Raw genomic sequence first — 20917 nt, 5'->3', positions numbered from 1 at the left:
GTAAGAATATATTCATTAGTATTTATTTTCTGGCAAACCGCCAATGTTTTGCCCTGATTGGGGGGTACTGATGAGTGTTATTCTTCTCGTCCTTTAGGCTGAGACATGCATGTGTATGTTTGTAGTAAGGTCTTTCATATGAAAGATCTTTCATGGTTGGCTCATTTGCACACTTACCTTTGGTGAAAGAGGTTTAGACATGTCACACAATCAAACCGAATTGTAAGACAAATCAAAAGCAACAATCTATGAGGTGTATTTATAAAAAGTTTTTAGAACTATGTGTCCTGTGTAACTGCCGAAGTGGACAATTAGGCCAAATTGATAGACAAAAAAAGAAAGAATCTATTTAACTATAATATAAACTATTAGAGTATATTTATAAAAAAAAATGGTAGAGCTCTTCTTCCTTGCGAAAGTACATGTACATAGGGACAAAACCAATTGTTAGGCTATTTTGTCTCCAGGTTAAATGTTATTCTTCACACACAATAGAGTCAATCAGGAAAGTAAATACATATACTGTATACTTATATACTATGATTGTTATCTCCATCTAGTGGCAATAATGCTATTTTTTTTTTTATTCACTCTATTGTATATGAAAAATAGCATTTCACTTGAGAGAAAATAGCCTAACAACATTAGTTTTGCCCTCATTTGCACAGAACACATGTACATGTAGCTTTACAGAACAAAGAACAATAGCTCTGCAAATTTTTTATAAATACATTTCAAAGGGTTAGTGACCTTACCCAGATACAGCAATTTACACTACCTAGTAGGCTTTTTGTCTTTACAGAACATATGTCATAGTGGTGAATTTTCATATACAATTAAGTTTAAAGAAGGAAAAGGGTTTATAAAAAATGTGCTGCTTTCTATTCACAATTACTTGTCTAATTACTATTTAAGTAAGCAAACAGTTTGCTTTGTTACCACTTCTGTTTCCCTCAAGGTAGCTTCCACTTCTAGTAGGACTTGATGTTTGGCGTCTTAAGCCTGTTGATGCTTGCCCTCCTGAAGACATCTGACTTGACCGGTGATTGCATGAAGAGCTTCCTCCACCTCCACCACTTAGACGACCTTCTCCATTGCTCTGTCTTCCAGGGTAGAGGGAACTCATATAGTTGAAGGCGGAATCAGAAGGATCAACGCTGTATCGCTTTGTATTCACAGGGTCTACCAGGTAATCTTCTGGTATGACAGTTTCTGCTAAGAGATACATCAGTGCTTGAACACGAACAGCCAAAATCTTTAACAATGTTGAACAAAGCATTTGCTCATTTTATTTAAATTCTAGCTCCTAAACAATGGTGAGTAATTATTTTTCTAAGGCTCATTTCATATCCCTGCGTTCTAAATCGCAGGTGGAATTGCCGCGATTTGAAATAGCAGCAAATCACGGAACGCCCCTGCATTCCCTGTGACTTCCAATGGCACCCCAATTGCAACGCGATTTTACCGCGGTTTGGTGGGCGACAATCATGGTAAGATTGCCCAAACAGAATCACAGGATGTCTGAGTCCAAAAGAAGCTCTTGTACTTCTTTTCTGCATCAGACATCCTGCGATTCTGTTTGCTTGATTTTACCGTGATTGTGGCCCGCCGAATCGCAGTAAAATCGTGGCGCAATTGGGGTGCCATTGGAGGTCACAGGGAACGCACAGGGGGTCCCATGATTTGCCACTATTTAGATTACGAGCGCAGAGATGCATTCACACTTCAGCGTTTTGAATCGCGGGCAGATTTGCCACATATCAATCTACGATTTGAAAGCGCTGATATGTGAATAGCAAATCACAGGACTCGCATTTGAGATGGCATTCATTTGAATGACACCTCAAATAGAGGCGCGGGTCTGCCACGATTGTTGCGCGATAAATTGCACTGCAATCGCAGCAAAACGCATCGCGGGAAGCATGTCGCCCCAAAAGTAGCTCCAGAACTTTTTTTGGGGCATCATGCTTCCTGCGATGTGTGTTGCCACAATTGCAGCGTGATTTATCGCGTGACAATCCCTGCAGATGACTTGAGACGTTATTCAAATGAATGGCATCTCAATGCGAGTCCCGTGATTTGCCATTCACACATTACCGCTTTTCAATTGCGGCAAATCTTCCTGCAATTCAAAACGCTGAAGTGTGAATGCAGCCTAAGTGTTTATCCCTTGATTAATTTTAAGATTAATACAAACCATATGAACTAACAAAGAGTTGCCAAAATTTCAACTGATTGGCTAGAAAGCGAATCATACATGTGTGTACAGCCAATAAGATTCAGTAATTCACGTATGCAATATAAAATTCAAGATCTAACTGAATGCTGCAGGCAACTAGGCTAGCTCTTCCTTGAGCAAGGTACACTCTCTTAGTTTTTTTTTTTTCGTTCAACCCTCCGATCTTTGCGACTGTCTGATTGGGTGTCGGCCAACTGCTAGTTTTAAAGCACAGACGTCTGAATGGCCGGCTTTTCTCAGACAGACCGACATATACACGGTCCGATATTTTTTTTTAAACTGCCCGTTGCTTACTAACATTGTGTACTCGGCTTTAGGCACTAAATTCTGAGAAGTTGGAAAGAGTATGTTTTTTTTTTAGATATATTAAGGCACGACCTTTTACCATGACCGTAATGAGATTAGGCATTTGAGAATACATTCAGACCAAAGAAATCTACATACTGATAGGTCTGGGGTCTCCAAACTTTCTAAACAAAGAGCCAGTTTAGTATCCTTTAGATTTTAGGAAGAATGTGGCCAGTGGAAGTAGAGAATGTCTGATGAACAGTGGGAGTTAACAATGCTCCTTTTTTTATGTCAGTGAGAACTGTGCCCCATCCTTGGTGTCATTGGGTGGGAAGAATCATGCCCCATCGTTGGTGTTACTGAGAGGAACTATGCCCAATCATTGATGTCATTGGGAGGAACTATGCCCCATTATTGGTGTCATTGGGAGGATTTGTGCCCCTTAATATGTGTCAGTGGGGGAAATGATGCCCTATCGTTGGTGTCAGAGGATACAATATTGCCCCAGATAAAAGATCACAGTTTGGAGACCACTGTCATAGGTGATGGTGAATATTTTGGCGATTCCTAGTAATGCACATTCCACACACTCTGATAAATCCATTTACAGGGTCATTCCCCTGGAAAACACCAAAAAAGTTACCTCTGCTCAATAAACCACAAATTATACTACAAAATTTAAGACGTTGAGGCTGATTTACTAGAAGAAGTTGATAATGTTCACATGAAAAAAGAGTGGATATTCACTTCAATTATCTAATAATGTGAAAAGAATTCTCCAAAGCTGTCACTCTGAAACTTTCTTTATTAGACTACATTCACAAGACAGTTTAGCCGCAGATCATTTGCTGCATGTGGAGAAAGATAATGCCATTTCTGGATGCAACAATAATCTGTGCTATGGCCACATACAAACTGGCTCGATTAGCTGTGGCAGGTTTGAGTGCAGCCAAAACTCTGCAGAAACTCCAAGCCTGGATGCACACTGGCTGTGTCCATTGTGTTGGTTGGAGGCTTTTTTTTTCCATATCACCACTTAGATGAGTGATTTACATGTGAACAGCAGCAGTGACGGCCATTGATTTGTACAGAGTAGCTGATGATTGCAGCTGTTGGCACACACTGGGGGGAATTCAATAAAGCTGCTGTGCCACTCTTCTAGCGTTAATCCCTCTTGTTAATGTGTTGTGAAAAATTCATGAAGCAATTGCAACATTTCTGGTTCTGACTGCGACTCGTGCACCAAAATTCAGGTAGTTCTAAAATACTGTGCACCAAATTCTAAATAAATTGCTGACTGTTCGCAACTTACGAGAGTGGAGCTAATTAAGACCGACTCTCTTTTGGTGTACATAGAAAGAACTTGTCGCAGATTTAGCGAAAGTGCTTTGTGTGCATTCTAAAAGGGGCACAGAATGCGCCAAATGCAATTACATGTTCTAGACAGGTACATGAATTTGGCAAATGCTGCACCACTTTTCAAACATACAAGAGATACTTTCACAAAATCTGTGTGCACCAGTCTTTATGAATGCCAGGGTGTGTGTACAAGCAGCGATTACAACCGCCAGCATGAATCTATTTATTCTTGCTAGCGGCCAACCCTAGCCGCACACAAAGTCCGATGTAAATGTTATTTAGTGAACCATTGACCTGGGACAAGCCTGGGACTCTGAAGGTACTCACAGGGCTGGAGGAGATGTAGAAATGTTCTGCCCCCCCCAAGCTGACATCACTTCGGCCCTATACCCATGGGGTCCCGAAACTTCTCCTCCAGCCCTGTGTGAATTGCTATCATCAGCGGGACCGGGACACCTATGCAGATTTAGGATTTGGCCAGATATGTACTCAATGTGAGTGCTAAATTTTTTAATTAATAGCCCACTAGATGGTGCTTTTCCCTTTCTATACACAGGAGCAGTCAGGGAAATTGCATGTGATTCGGACAGGAATCACACCACATTCCTGTTCAAATTGCATGTGATTCATTGTAGTTCGATTCGTACCAATTTTTTTTGTATTGATGCAAATCACACTGCAAAGTGTCAGCACTCGGTATCAGCGAGTACTTGGCGGAAAGCATCGGTACTCGTACTCGGCGATAAAAGAAAACAGTATCGGTGCAACCTTACTTAGGATATATCTGAAGCCAAACTTTTTATTCTCATGGGGATGCCAGGTTTTTATTTTTATTTTTTTGCCATCTGTGGATATTTCTCATGACTTTCTCTTCTGTAAAGAAAACAGTAAGTGAGAAGAAATCTCTCCAAAGTTAGCGAAATGCCCTCTTCGATGTCCCTGGAACATTTGCAGTCGCTGACATTGGTCACCATGACAAACAGAGAGAGTGAATCACCTGGATGATGACACAGACAGCAGGATATAATACCATGTCTTCCTGAAAATAAGCCCGGGTCTTATTTTATATTTGGCAACAAAAGACACAGTAGGGCTTATTTTCGAGGTAGGTCTTACCATGTAATGTGCTGTCTTCTCTCCCCCTCTCTCTCCTTGCCTGAAAGGACTCCCCAGTGTGAACCGAGTTAAAATGCTTGTAAAATCCTATAATACACTCTATTACAGTAGTATATAATGTACAATGTGTGTGTTTCTGTAATATAATTGTGCCAAATACCTTCATTATAGCGCCGCCCTGCACTTCTGTGCCCCGCCGGAGCTCTCTTACCCGCAATTATATTACAGAAACACACACATTGTACATTATATACTACTGTAATAGATTGGATTATAGGATTTTACAAGCTTTTTAAACTAGGGCTTATATTGCAGCCTTCCTGGAAAATAAAGCTAGGTCAAATTTTTGGAGTAGGTCTTATTTTCGGGGAAACACGGTAATAAAAGGGATTCTAACTCTCTCACTATTTTATCTAAAATGTAAAAAAATAATGTTTGGGCTTTAGATATACATTATTTGCACATTGGCCTGGCTCACTCACAGGTGCAAAGAAGAAACCAGTGAAATTGTGATCCATGAACTGTATTATTGTTTACAGTATGGACAGAACTGCATGCATACATAGGTGAATAGGGAAAATGCAATTCACTGATTTGCCTTACTTGTGAATGAATTTGCTCATCACTGCCAAGGATTCCTTCAAATGTGAGACCTACCTGTCTCCATCCTGCCAGTGTCATATTCCTTGGGGTTGTCTGAAGTGGAGCTGTACTGTACAAAGGGCTGATTGCTGAACAGATTGTCACAGATCAGGCTGCGGCAGAGCTTTTTTAGGAAGCGCAGAACATACCCTATGCTGTTCACCACAGGCAGGCTAAGGAGATGCTGCTTTCCCTCAAATGAAGCAGACACTGCAAAACAGAAACAATGCCATTACTTTATTACACACACTTATCCTGCTGTCAGTTTAGTAGTGAGAGCACATTCCGCATTTTGGGGTAAACACACAGTGTACATCAAGACAGAAGAGCAGTGATTAGAAGGATCTAGATTATCAGCCATCAGTTTCCTACCATTTACAACCACACAACAGGAAATTTTACTTGAACTTGTTGGACAATTATCTGCACAAATGGAAACTAAGCATTGCTTTGTCTAATATATGTAATAGTCTAATACAATGTGGTCTAAAGAAAAGGATTTTAAAGTTTATTAAACATAACAGTGAGCAGGTTATGGGCATTAGAGAATGGTCTGACTTTGATCTGACTGCTGTAGGATTGTCTTCTTCTCAGCTTCTGGCATATACATTTATGGTTTCAATTCTTAACCACTTCAGCCCCAGAGGAATTTGCCCCTTTCTGACCAGAACACCTTTTTGCGATTCGGCACTGGGTCATTTTAACAATTGCGCGGTCGTGCGACGTTGTACACAAACAAAATTTACATGCTTTTTTTTACCACAAATAGAGCTTTCTTTTGGTGGTATTTGATCGCCTCTGTGTTTTTTATTTTTTGCACTATAAACAAAAAAAGAGCGACAATTTTGAAAAGAAAAGCATTATATTTTACTTTTTGCTATAATAAATATCCCCCAAAAATATATATAAAAAAATATTTCCTCAGTTTAGGCTGATATGTATTCTTCTACATATTTTTGGTAAAAAAAAAATGCAATAAGCATATATTGATTGGATTTGCGCAAAAGTTATAGCATCTACAAAATAGGGGATAGATTTATAGCATTTTTATCATTTATTTTTTTACTAGTAATGGTGGCAATCTGCGATTTTTAGTGTGACTGTGACATTATGGCGGACATATCGGACAATTTTGACACATTTTTGGAGCCACTGCCATTAATGCAGCGATCAGTGCGATTAAAAATGCATTGATTATTGTATACATGTCACTGGCAGTAAAGGGGTTACCACTAGGGGGTGGTGAAGGGGTTAACTGTGTTTCCTGGGAGGTGATTCTAACTGAAGGGGGAGGACTAACTACAGGAAGTGACAGATCGTGGTTCCTAGCTAATAGGAACACACGATCTGTCACTCCTGTCTGAACAGAACCGGGAAGTGTGTGTTTACACAACTTAGGCTTGAATTGCTTTGGGATGTTAACCACTTGCCGACCGCCGCACGACGATGTACGTCGACAGAATGGCACGGGCAGGCATATGGGCGTACATGTACGTCCCTGCCTTCCCGATCGGGCCCCCCCCCGGTGCCAGCGGCGGTCGGTATCCGTTCAGGAGCGATCCGGGATGAGGGGGCGGCCATTCATTCATGGCCACCCCTCGCGATCGCTCCTGACGAATGGCAGTGAAGCATGACATCACTTCCTCTCCTGTAATGTAAACACAGGCAGAGGAAGTGATGTAATCTCTCCTCCGTGTCGGTGTTTTTCGTTCCGGCACCGAGGAGAGAGGATCGGTGAGTTGCACCAACACGACACTACACAGTAGAACATGCCAGGCACACTCTCACCCCCCCTTCACCCCCCGATCACCCCCCCAATCACCCCTGCCCCCCCAGTCACAGTGACACCAATTGCATTTTTTTTTTTGCATTGGTGTCATTTGTGACTGTAATAACTGTTAGGGCAGTTAGGGTTAGCCCCCTTTAGTTCTAAGGTACCCCCCTAACCCCCCCCAATAAAGGTTTAACCCCGTGATCACCCCCCGTCGCCAGTGTCACTAAGGCTGGGTTCACATTGCAGCGGTTTATGAGAACGGGTGTGATTCGCACCGCACTGCAGTGCAAATCACATCCGATCTCAGTGCGATTCGAGTTCAGCCATACAGATAGTATGGCTGAATTCGCGTCGCACCCGCCGCAAACTCGCACGGGACCCTTTTTTTGGTCCGCAGCAGAATCGGATCGCATGGGTGTTCACACCATGCGATCCGAGTTTGCAGATCGCACTGCGATATGCGAACTGATCTGGGGGTGTCATTAACATTTCACTGACACTCCCAGCAGTTCGCATAGGGCAGTGTGAACTGCCGCCGGGAGGCATGCGATGCGGGAACCCGCCGCGGATTTGTGGCATTCCCGCATCGCTCCAGTGTGAACCCAGCCTAATAAGCGATCGTTTTTCTGATTGCTGTATTAGTGTCACAGGTGACGCTAGTTAGGCAGGTAGGTATTTAGGTTCGCCGCAGCTTTTTATAGCGCCAGGGACCCCCATATACTACCGCATAAAGCCCCCTGATTGCCCCCTAGTTAACCCTTTCACCAGTGATCACCATATAACTGTTACAGGTGACGCTGGTTGGTTAGTTATTTTTTTATAGTTTCAGGGCACCCGCCATTTATTACCTAATAAAGGTTTAACCCCCTGATCACTGATCACCCGGCGGGTGATATAAGTTTGAGGGTCAGATAAGGTATGCGTCGCCCCAGGCAGCGTCTGGTTAGTGCCAGTACCGCTAACACCCACGCGCAAAGCATACACCTCCCTTAGTAATATAGTATCTGATCAGATCTATATTAGCGTCGCCAGCAGTTTAGGTTTCCCAAAACGCATTGTTAGCGGGATCAGCCCAGATACCTGCTAGCACCTGCGTTTAGCCCCTCCGCCAAGCCCAGACCAGCCCACCCAAGTGCAGTATCGATCGATCACTGTCACTTACAAAACACAACACACATAACTGCAGCGTTTGCAGAGTCAGGCCTGATCCCTGCGATCGCTAACAGTTTTTCTTGTAGCGTTTTGATACAGTCGCTGACAGCCTAGGTGCTTTTTTACCTGTGAGTCTCACTAGTGTACCCCTAAATTTAGGGGTGTCTACTTTCCAAAATGGGGTCATTTGGGGGGGGTTTGTGCCATCTTGGCATTTTATGGCCTTCAAAACTGCGATAGGTAGTGAGGAGTAAAATCAAAATTTACACCCTTAGAAATCCTGAAGGCAGTGCTTGGCTTTCGGGGCCCCGTACGTGGCTAGGCTCCCAAAAAATCCCACACATGTGGTATCCCCGTACTCAGGAGAAGCAGCAGAATTTATTTTGGGGTGTCATTTCACATATGCCCATAGCATGTGTGAGCAATATATCATTTAGTGACAACTTTGTGAAAAAAAAAAAAAAGTTTGTAATTTTCCCGCAACTTGTGGCAAAATATAAAATATTCCATGGACTCAACATGCCTCTCAGCAAATAGCTTGGGGTGTCTACTTTCTAAAATGGGGTCATTTGTGGGGGTTTTGTGCCATCTTGGCATTTTATGGCCTTCAAAACTGTGATAGGTAGTGAGGAGTGAAGTCAAAAATTTACGCCCTTAGAAAGCCTGAAGGCGGTGCTTGGTTTTCGGGGCCCCGTACGCGGCTAGGCTCCCAAAAAGTCCCACATATGTGGTATCCCCGTACTCAGGAGAAGCAGCAGAACTTATTTTGGGGTGTCATTTCACATATGCCCATAGCATGTGTGAGCAATATATCATTTAGTGACAACTTTGTGAAAAAAAAAAAAAGTTTGTAATTTTCCCGCAACTTGTGCCAAATATAAAATATTCCATGGACTCAACATGCCTCTCAGCAAATAGCTTGGGGTGTCTACTTTCTAAAATGGGGTCATTTGTGGGGGTTTTGTGCCATCTTGGCATTTTATGGCCTTCAAAACTGTGATAGGTAGTGAGGAGTGAAATTACAAATGTATGCGCTTAGAAATCCTGAAGGCGGTGCTTGGCTTTCGGGGCCCCGTACGCGGTTAGGCTTCCAAAAAGTCGACCACATGTGGTATCCCCGTACTCAGGAGAAGCAGCAGAATGTATTTTGGGGTACAATTCCACATATAACCATGGCATGTGTGAGCAATATATCATTTAGTGACAACTTTGTGTAAAAAAAAATATATATATATTTTTTTTGTCATTATTCAATCGCTTGAGGCAAAAAAATAAAATATTCAATGGGCTCAACATGCCTCTTATCAATTTCCTTAGGGTATCTACTTTCCAAAATGGGGTCATTTGGGGGGGTTTTGTACTGCCCTGCCATTTTAGCACCTCAAGAAATGAGATAGGCAGTCATAAACTAAAAGCTGCGTAAATTCCAGAAAACGTACCTTAGTTTGTAGATGTGACAACTTTTGCGCAAACCAATAAATATACAGTTATTGACTTTTTTTTTACCAAAGACATGTGGCTGAATACATTTTGGCCTAAATGTATGAGTAAAATTGAGTTTATTGGATTTTTCTAATAACAAAAAGTAGAAAATATCATTTTTTTTCAAAATTTGCGGTCTTTTTACGTTTATATCGCAAAAAATAAAAATCGCAGAGTCAGTCAAATACCTTTAAAAGAAAGCTCTATTTGTGGGAAAAAAAGGACGCAAATTTTGTTTGGGTACAACATTGCATGACCGCGCAATTACCAGTTAAAGCAGCGCAGTGCCAAATTGTAAAAAGACCTCTGGTCATTGACCAGCAAAATGGTCCGGTCTGAAAGTGGTTAAACAAAACACATTTACATTTCAAGTATCAACTTATGACAATTACTTAACAAAACAAATTTCTTCTGCTGTGAACAGCATCTATGAACCTCAAGGTTTCATCGCACCCTTTCCACTTCAGGATAAGATACTTTTAGGACAGCTTACTTCTGAAAACAAAGATTGGGACACCCCATTATTCCCATTTCTATAGGAATGATAGAAAGAGTCCCTGAAAGCACTAGTACAACTTCAGTTGCTACGTTCTTACATTTCTGCATCCCTAACGAATGCCACCAGAACAGAGATCCATGTTTTCTCTGATGCTTCCATTGCAGCAATAGCTGTGGTAGCCTAGATCAAAGTTAAAGCTCTAAGAAACAAAGTAAGTGTGGATTTTGTCCTTGGTAAGGCCACATTTACCCCCAAACCAGCACATACCATTCCAAGGCTTGAACTCTGTGCAGCCATATTAGCTGTTGAAATTGCTAAGCCCATAAAACGTGAAATAGACTTTGAGGTAGACTCCTTTCACGTTTACACAAACAACAAGATAGTGTTTGGATACATACACAACCAAACCAAACAGTTCTTTATGTATGTCAGTAACAGAGTAGAACACTTTAGAAGGTTCTCCAATCCTGATCAATGGCACTTTGTGCCTATGGACTGCCAACAAGCTGATCGAAACACACATGCAGTACCAGATGCTGCATTATTGGACATTTCATAGTCATCTAAATCTGATTTCTTAAATGATGAGCCCATCTTAAACCACACTGACTCTACATTTGAGCTGGTTGATCCTAAGTCTGAAAAAGAAATCAGAGCTAATACCGTGACACTCAACAATTCTGTGAAGTCAAAGGCGTGACTGAGTTCTCACCACTTTGAATGGTCTTCTGTTGTATGAGCGACTTGTCCATGTTGTTCATCATTTTGCAACCAAGGTTGAGGACCACTAATGCCATGTACACACGACTGGACTTTTCGACGGACTAGGTCCGACGGTTTTCCCGACGGACTTTCGGCAGAGTTCCAACGGACTTTTCGAACGAACAGACTTGGACACACAAACACACCAACGACGGATTTGAAAGTGATGATGTATGACCAGACTACAATAAGGAAGTTCATAGCCAGTAGCCAATAGCTGCCCTAGCGTCGGTTTTCGTCCATAACATGCAATGGTCCGATGAAGCCCACACACGATCGAATTGTCCGGCGGATTCGTTTCGTCGGAACTAGTCCATCGAAAAGTCCGGTCGTGTGTACGCGGCATAAGAGTGTTGTGGATGGCACATCTGCAAAGGACCTTCCACCAGGAGGATTCATCTTTTAAAATAAAGACTTGATTCAAAGGGAAGTGAGAAGGACCAGTGCATGTTACTGCCTTCACTCTAAAGAACATGATTTAAAGTAGGGTAAGAAAGACTGGTGCATGCTGCTGCTTTCTTCTCTGAAGAACTTGATTTACATTATAAAGGGAGATAAGAAAGACTGGTGCATGTTGCTGTCTGCCCCTCTGAAGAACCTGATTCAAAGGGAGGTAGGAAGTACTGGTTCATGTTGCCACCTTCCCCTATGAAGAACTTGATTCAAAGAGAGGTAAGAAAAATGGTGCATGTAGCTGTCTTCCCCTCTGAAAATACACTGTCATAAACTGTCTTCTGTGACATCTAAGATACAAGTAACGACTTTAAAAGTTTTACAGTATGTTAATGTTTGTACTATTTTTCTATGGTCTCCTCTTTTCTTCTCTTTCAGGTATTCCTGGAACAGAGTCTTCACGTAGTGTTTGAACTTGATTCACAATTGTTCAAGACTTGAAATAATATATTTTTATGTGGAGCATCATGTTACACATGCATTGTCTGTTTGTTTGCCTTGAATAATTTTGTCCGTAGCTTACCCCGTTGCTAGAGGATGCTCTCTGTAGTTAGTCCCACCCTTTTCCTTTATAGACTATGATTTTTGGACCTAACTGATTATTATCTGTTAAAGTGGTTGTATAGCCAATTTTTTACTTTGGCCTACAGGTAAGCCTATAATAAAGCTTATTTGTAGGTAAAAAAGAATATCTGCTAAACCGTACATACTCCCCTCGCAATGAGCCGCTGACTTCAGCTGTGCATGCGCACCGGGGATTCTCGGCTGAAAATCCGGTAGACGCCAGACCCTGCTGGGAAGAGAACTCCTGCGCTCCTGCGTGGGAGCGACGACATCGCGGCCACTCACAGAGGTGAAGCCGCAATACCCAGAAGACACGAAGAGGGAACATGTCAGCTACCTCGGGACCGAGTGAGATGCTGGCGCCTCGTTCTAAGGTAAGTATTTCATAATGGGCTAGTATGCGGTACATACTAGCTTATGATGCCTTTTCCCTTACAGGTGTAAAAAAAAGAAAAAAGTCAGCGGGTTTACTCCCGCTTTAAGATCTGCAAAAGTCTGGATTAAAGTTTTCTGCAAGCTGCAAGATGTCATTTGGATTGCATCTGCCAAGCTACTGAGACTTTAAGTTAAACTATCTAATCACAACTGGATCAGTTGTGGAGATCACACTTTCAGTGCTTAGATTGCGAAAGCAGAACAGTATCTGTTAGGGTGAAAATAGAGGACCGACCTAAGATAAGATCGATGTCAAACATGTCATAATTACCTGCTCTGTGCAAGGATTTTGCACAGAGCAGCTTCAATCCTCTTCTTCTGGGGTGTCCCGGCTGTGCTCCTGGCTCCTCCTCTTCATTGAGTGCCCATACAGAGAGACACTTTCCCTGGGGGCACCCTTGCGGTGCGCTCACACATCCTGCTGCTGTGTCCATTGACACAGACATCAGGATTCGGCCCTACCCCCCCCTCCAGTGTCACTGGATTTGATTGACAGAAGCGGCAGCCAATGGCTCCTGCTGCTGTCAATCTATCCAATGAGGACTGAGACAGTGGCTGAAGTCACTGGGCTTGTGCTCATCGCTGGAACGGATGGGCTCAGGTAAGAAAAAGGGGGGGGGGGGGGGCTCTGGGGACTGCTGCAGCACAAAAGGTTTTTCACATTTCACATAGAATGCATCAAGGTGAAAAACCTTGAAGCTTTACAACCCCTTTAACCACATGCTGACTGCCCGCCCAAAAATAATAAAAATGCCAGAAGTCAATAACCTATTTTGTAGGCGCTATACCTTTTGCACAAACCAATCAATACACACTTATTGCGATTTTTTTTTTTTTTTAACAAAAATATGTAGAAGAGTACATATCGGCCTAAACTGAGGAAAAAATTAGCTTTTAAAAAAATAAATAAAATTGGAATATTTATTATAGCAAAAAGTAAAAAATATAGATTTTTTCTAAATTGTTGCTATTTTTTTTGTTTATAGCATAAAAAATAAAAACGGCAGAGGTGATCTGGGTGATCTGAGAGGAGAAATGCCACCAAAAGAGAGCTCTATTTGTGGGAAAAAAGGACATCAATTTTGTTTGAGTACAACATCGCATGACCGCGCAATTGTCAGTTAAAGTGATTAATTGTTAGTAAAGTGGTTAAGAAAAACTGTTTTGGCTTTGGAAATACTTTAAGCTGGTGAATTAGAATGACAATCAGAGAACTAGAATTTTCACAAAAAGGTTATTTCTATCATGAAAAGTTTACTTAAAATGGGACATGTGAAGACTGAACTTGCTTTATTAGTGCTAACTAAATGATTTACATATCCTAAAGAAACCTCAAAATAGAGTTGAAAATGTGCTTTTTTTTAATAGTGCAAATTATTTTATATTTACTTTGTTTTGATCCTTAAACATACCAGAATAAATAGCTGTGTGTGAGAGACGACCCTTTTTTCTCAATGAGTCATTTCTTTAACATTTCCAATTATCTTTCTCAGTACCGGGCAATTTGTCTGCTGGAATACAATTTTTGTCTATGACAGTCATTGATGGTGTCATAAATTGTGCAGCATAATGATACATTAGTGGCAGCTCTGCAACCCACCATAGTATTCATAGGTTTGTCGGTATGCTTTGTATGCGCTGGATCCTTTCTTGCTCTAATTAATTCTCTTTGTGGGAAAGACAGCTTACTAATTATCTCAGCAGCTACAAAATCAGCAACGGCTGAGCAATTTCACAAAGCATATTTTATTTGTATGTTTTTTTTTATTCCTTCAGAACTGAGAATGTTTATTTTAAGTCATCCTTGTTTCATCTCCTTTTCTCACCCATGGATGTGATTGCCTCTTGTTTTCTCCGCATAATCTTTAAAAATGACCAGGTGTGGTAATTGTCATTTTCCTAAGGTGAGTCTTCAGCTTGCATTCTCCAACATAATGTTCCAACACCTGAACTCACTGTCCCTACCAGTGAACTTATACTTTAAGAAGCTTAAAGTGATTGTAAAGGTTTGTTTTTTTATTTTTTTAAATAAAAAACATATCATACTTACCTTCACTGTGCAGCTCGTTTTGCACAGAGTGGCCCCGAACTATCGTCTTCTGGGGTCCCCCGGCGGTTCTTGCAGCTCCTTCCCACATCAGATAACCCCCTAGGAGAAGTGTTCCCTCTCAAAGGGGGTTACCTTGTAGGCGTGCTCCCGAGTCCAGCATTCGGTGTCCATAGCATGTATGATAAATGTATGGCTCGGCCCCGGCCCCCGGCGGTCGCACCATTGGATTTGATTGACAGCAGCGGGAGCCAATGGCTGTGCTGCTATCAATCTATCCAATCAAGGGCCGAGAACCCCGGGCAAACAGACAGTGCGTCCCCGTTGGGTCAAGCTTCAGGGCTCAGGTAAAACGGGGGACCTGGGGTACCGGTCCTTGCCAGGTGTTTTTTTTACCTTAATGCATAGGATGCAGGGGCGGACTGACAACTCATTGGAGCCCCCAGGCAATAGGAGAAGATTATGGGGCCCCTGGGCAATAGGAGATTATGGGGCCCTTGAGCAATAGGAGATTATGGGGCCCCCAGGCAATAGAATAAAACACAGATTTTTACATACTGTCCCTGGTTTTGTTGAGGCTGGAAACCCTGATGGGCCCCCTTAGTGGCATGGGGCCCTCTGGCAGTGCCCGTGTGCCCGAATGGTCAGTCCGCCCCTAAAACGATGCATTAAGGTGAAAAAACACGAAGGTTTAAACACCTTGAGATACATCTCTCTCTCTCGCTCTCTCTCTCTCTCTCTCTCTGTATATATATATATATATATATATATATATATATATATATATATATATATATATATATATATATATACACTGAGAAAAATTATAAACGCTAACACTTTTGTGTTTGCCCCTATTTATCAGGAGCTGAACTTAAAGATCTACGACTTTTTCTATGTACACAAAAGGCCTATTTCTCCCAAATATTGTTCACAGACCCTTTCACACTAATGCAACTTCAAAGTCGTGCAATTTTTCCGCGATTTCAGGGAATGCCTGTGCAACTCACATCAAAGTCAGACCAAAGTAGTGCAGGGACTACTTTGAAGTTGGCACAACTTGAAGTCGTACTAATATGAATGGTAGTCATTGTAAATCATTGGGAACGACTTGTCATAAGACTTTGCAGTCCCAGGTCATAGGACAAGTCGTACAAGTGTGAAAGGGGCCTCAGCCTAGGTTCACATTGGATTGATTTGTCATGCGATTTGAGAGGTCAAATCGCATGACAAGTTGCAGCCTATTGGAGGCAATGGCACTGTTCCAATCAGCGCGACACCAATTTTGCTGCACCGCACCGATTTGAAAAAGTCGTTCCTGCACTACTTTAGCCGATTTCAGATGTGACTTCAATAGACTTCTGTGCATGAAGCCACACAGATGTCTATCAAGTAGCAGCTGACATCACGCTGATCTTGCTACTTTGAAATCGCACTACTTCAAGTGAAGTAGCACGATTTCAAAGTTGCATCAATGTGAACCAGGGCTAAGACTAGGTTTCCATTATTGCGACCCCCAAAGTTGCGCAATTTACAGTGCAACTTTGCAACGCGATTTTTGATACAATTTCATGCGACTAGTGAGAACCATGTGAGAACTAGTCACACCGAAGTCGAAACAAAGTAGTACAAAAACCTTTTTGGGGTCGCTGCGACTTGAGTCACACCAATTAGAACGGGGACCATTGAAATACACGGATTTTGACTTGTCATGCGACTTCACATGGGTCAAGTCGCACAAACACGCATGCTCTTAATTAAGGAACGAGCCGGAAGAGTTCGGTCTTGTGAACTACAGTTCGTAATTTAGAATTAATATTCATGACACGGCAATTGATGAAATGTCGAAAAACAGCGCACATTCTCATCTTCTTTAATGGGATAATAATGAAGCTGCTTTGCTGGTGATACTGATGTAGTTATGCCAAACGTATTTTAAAAGGCATTTGTTTGGTATGATCTGAAAATTGCAAATCAACGCTCACCAAACTTCTACTGACATGAAAAATGTCCAAAGGGTGGCGCTTGAGAAAATGAACATCCTCTTTATACTCTAAGTCACTATGTTCGTGTTTATCAAACAACAATTTGCGGATATTTAGTATGCTAGTCCCATCTACCTGAAGCCACGTTCAAAATGAATGGGCTTTTCTCCGTGTGTGGGCAAATCCGTTCATTTCAAAAGTCCGGCGGACTAGCACACAGACGGGCGGATTGTCCGATGGACAATTTTGAGTCAAAGCTTCTTTCTAAGTCTGACAGTCTTTTGGGAAGAAAAAGTATGCCGGAGCCCACACACGGGCGGATTGTCCGGCGGACCCTGCCAGATAGTCCGATCGTGTGTACAGGGCATCAGACAGCTGTCACTAGAACAGATGTCCTCAATTGAAGATTTGCCTTCTATTCCTATTCCTGTTAATAACTCAAAATTTGGGATTCTCTCTCAGGTTCATTTACAATGATAATGGTCAACAGGAGGAATAGAAATGTGAATCTTCCAAGTGGGAACACAGAAATAGAAACCCGACAGAAGTTCTGCCCTTCCCCACTCAATCTAAAACGTGAAATTAAGTTTTGGCTTTATATATACTTTAATGTAACAATGACTGTAAACAAATCAACAAGAACATTGCATGGTTGGAATTCCTCTCTCATGCGATCAATTCTGACAGAGAAAAAAGTGGACCAATCAATACTCTCAGCTGCTGTCCTAAACACCTACATCGCAAAGCTGGAATGGCCTCATAATGGTATCTTAGGATCTAATAAAAAAACATATACTGACACTCCAGCAAAGGGTGCCGACAGCAATAAAAAGAGTCCCATTTAACATTTACAATGTTTTTGGAGACGTTGGGGTGGGTGGAATTTGGAAAGTATACTTAAAGCAGACCTGTAGCTGAAAGCTGTCTAAGCCCCTGTACAAACGGTCGGACATTCTGCCAACCCAATCCGTTGGATTTTGTCCGACGGATTTTGTCCGACGGATTGTGTCCGAAACTGTTGCATACACACGGTCGGACCAAGTTATCGGAAAATCCGATCGTTCAGAACGTGATGACGTTATTTTGTTACGACGGGACTACGTTCAGGCTAGTAGCCAATAGCTTTGGTGTAGGAACTTGATCTGAGCGTGCGTGGCACTTTGTCCGATCGGAATTCTCTACACATGATCGGAGTATGTCCGATCGGACCAGTTTGTCGGAAAATATTTCCAACAAGTTGGAAAATTGGGTCCGACGGATATTCTGACGGAATCAGTCCGATGCATACCACACACAGTCGGATTATCCGACAACACGGTCCGATAGGACACATTCCGACGGATTCTCCGACCATGTGTACAAAGTCTTACAGGGGGTCAGTGGCACAGTTTAATGTGACAAAGAATGCACTTAAACGTTTACCTTTAACACATAGATCTCTATTACAATGAGCAGAGCACTTTAACACATGTAATGTTGGCTAGACACCCCATTTTCTTCTATCCACACATCAGAATTTGCAGACATACAGTGATGTGCAAAACATGTGAGAACAAGTAAGCATAGGCAAAAGAAAACCTGCAGATTGTCTACTAGGTCACTTTCACCAGGTCTCGGAATCGCAGGCTCTGGCTGTATGAATGGCCGGGGCCGTGATGACTTCACTTGTGCGCATACTCGTGGGAGCCCTTTGCTCTGGCGCGGAGCTCTGAAGGCCGATTACAGTATGCCGTCCTTTCAGAATTGTCATGGTGATGTCACTGGCTGCATGTTGTGTGAACATCTCCTGAACAGTGCAAGTTTAGGAGATATTCACTGTACCTAAAGGTAAGCCATATTAGAGCCTTACCTGTAGGTACAAGTTCAAAAGCTGAGTTCATTTCCACTTTAATGCATTCTGTACAATAAGGTTAAAAAAACTTTTGCAAGCAGCTCCTTCCCAAGCCTCCCCCTATATTTACCTGAGCCCAATCTCGATCCAGTGATGTGCATGAGAGCAGCAGCTCTCCTTACTGGACAGAGGCAGCAGTGGGATCCATTAGCTCTTGCTGCTGTCAGTCACAGCCAATGACAAGGAATGGGGTGTGAGGCAGAGCCACAATGTGTGTCAATAGCACACAAAGCTGGCTCAGGAGCGAGCACGCATGAGTGCTCCCATAGCAAGCGGTGTTTTATAGTGGGCACTTGGCAGGAGGAAGGAGCCAGGAGCTCCGGCGCAGGACCTGAGAAGAGGAGGATCAGGGCTGCTCTGTGCAAAACCATTACATAAAGCAGGTAAGTATGACATGTTTGTTTTTTGTTTCTTAATTTTTACCTTTAGAATCACTTTATCAATATGAGCACAAGTGGAATCTGCAGTGCCATCTATAAAAAAAAAAAGAAGTGACATGCACAAAAGCTTTATGTCCTTAGCCACTTGCAGACCAGCCGCTGTCATTATGCTGCAGCAGGTTGGCACGATCCCGAGAACCGTCATAGCTATACGTCGATCCCGTTAAGCGGGATAGCGGGAGCGCTTGCCTGCTGCGCAGCGGGGGTGCCGATGCTCATGACTGGCAGTCACAATGACCACCAGCCACAAGCAATCGCGGGCGTGAGAGGCAGAACAGGGACGTGTGTGTGTAAACACACAAATCACAGTTCTGTGAGGAGAGGAGAGGAGAGAAAGATTGTGAGTTCCTACGATCTGGGAACCACGATCTCTCATCTCCTATAGTCAGCCCCATCTCCCACATTTAAAACACACACATAGGGAACACAGTTAACCCCATTGATCGCTCCCTAGTGTTAACCCCTTCCCTGCCAGTGACATTTATACACTAATTAATACATTTTTATAGCACTGATCGCTGCATAACTGTCAATCGACCCAAAAAATGTATCAAAGCTGTCTGATGTGTCCACCATAATGTCGCAGTCTCGATAAAAATTGCAGATCCCCACCATTACTAGTAGAAAAAAAATAATAATAAAAATGCCATAAATCTATCCCCTATATTGTAGACGCTATAGATTTTGCTCAAACCAATTAATATACGCTTTTTGTGATTTTTATTACTAAAAATATGTAGAAGAATACAGAGATGATCAAATACCACCAAAAGAAAGCTCTATTTGTGGGGAAAAAAAGGACTTCAATTTTGTTTGGGTACAGTGTCTCACGACCATGCAATTGTCAGTTAAATCAATGCAGTACTGTATTGCATAAAATGGCCTGGTCATTGAGCAGCCAATTCTTACAGGGCTGAAGTGGTTAAAATAATATATAAAAAATAATTATGTATGCAAATTGGTCAAACAGTTATTGTCAAGATAACAAACACATGCTGACACTTGCCAGTCAGCTCAGTTCCACGCACAAATGCTGAGAGTCATTGAGACTGATATTATAGATATGTATATTGAAGGAGTGATTTCTCTACAATAGAAAATGATCCTTTACTAAATTAAAATATTTTGGAAAAATGAATGCTGAGCTTCATTGTACACAATTCAAAACACATGATTGTACTGGTACTCAAAGTCTTTCTGTTAAATGACTTTTATCTCCATCTTAATTTATTCTTGGATTATAGTATATGTTTTGATGCACTTGCACAATATCATTCTGAGCACATGTACAACATCAGTTAGACAGTGTGCTGGAAGAGACGGCAGTATAACAAAATTTACTGCTAGTTTCAAAAGCAGCTAATGAAGCCATTAAACAAAAATGAACACATCACATTCATCTTTACAAGTCTGAACAGTGTGCACATTGTACTTAGTTGGCAAAAAGTAAGTGCCTGAAAACCATGTGCAAGTGAAGAATCATCTCTTTGCTCTGTTTAAAGGGAGAGAAATAATAATGGGAATGTTGTTTCAGACATATTTTGATGTAAGTATCACTGTAATCATTCCTTCCAACTTCCTGAAATGATAAATAGGGACACCTTTTGGCCGAATTATGCAGGCAAAGGACATGTCCCTGCCACTCGGTTAAATGGTGTGTAGGGATAAAACATATGTATATGATCCTTACTGTTCATGTCATACTATACATTAATGGTGGTTAATATTACTCTCTATATTATATACATTGATAGTGCATTTAAATATATCGTTATTAAAAGTACACATA

The 20917-nt window shown here is 41.9% G+C and overlaps 1 protein-coding gene across 3 annotated transcripts in view; it reads right to left on the bottom strand.

The window, feature by feature from the left end:
- Positions 1-20917, bottom strand: part of SCML4 (Scm polycomb group protein like 4) — a 172510-nt gene that overhangs the window by 22885 nt on the left and 128708 nt on the right. For 2 of the 3 annotated variants that reach the window (XM_077487158.1, XM_077487160.1), the window contains 2 exons: positions 5660-5854; positions 940-1215 (listed from right to left, as the gene is read on the bottom strand). In XM_077487158.1, the coding sequence (XP_077343284.1) occupies positions 940-1215; positions 5660-5854 (471 nt within the window). The remainder of the gene's footprint in view (positions 1-939; positions 1216-5659; positions 5855-20917) is intronic. The other variant, XM_077487159.1, reaches the window with a different exon arrangement.

The sequence above is a fragment of the Lithobates pipiens genome, unplaced genomic scaffold, assembly GCF_037356315.1.
Source record: "Lithobates pipiens isolate NorthernLeopardFrog02 unplaced genomic scaffold, aLitPip1_a1.2 Scaffold_18, whole genome shotgun sequence".
Lineage (NCBI taxonomy): Eukaryota > Metazoa > Chordata > Amphibia > Anura > Ranidae > Lithobates > Lithobates pipiens.
Note: the sequence above shows the minus strand (reverse complement) of the source record. Positions and strands in the feature narration are given on the sequence as shown.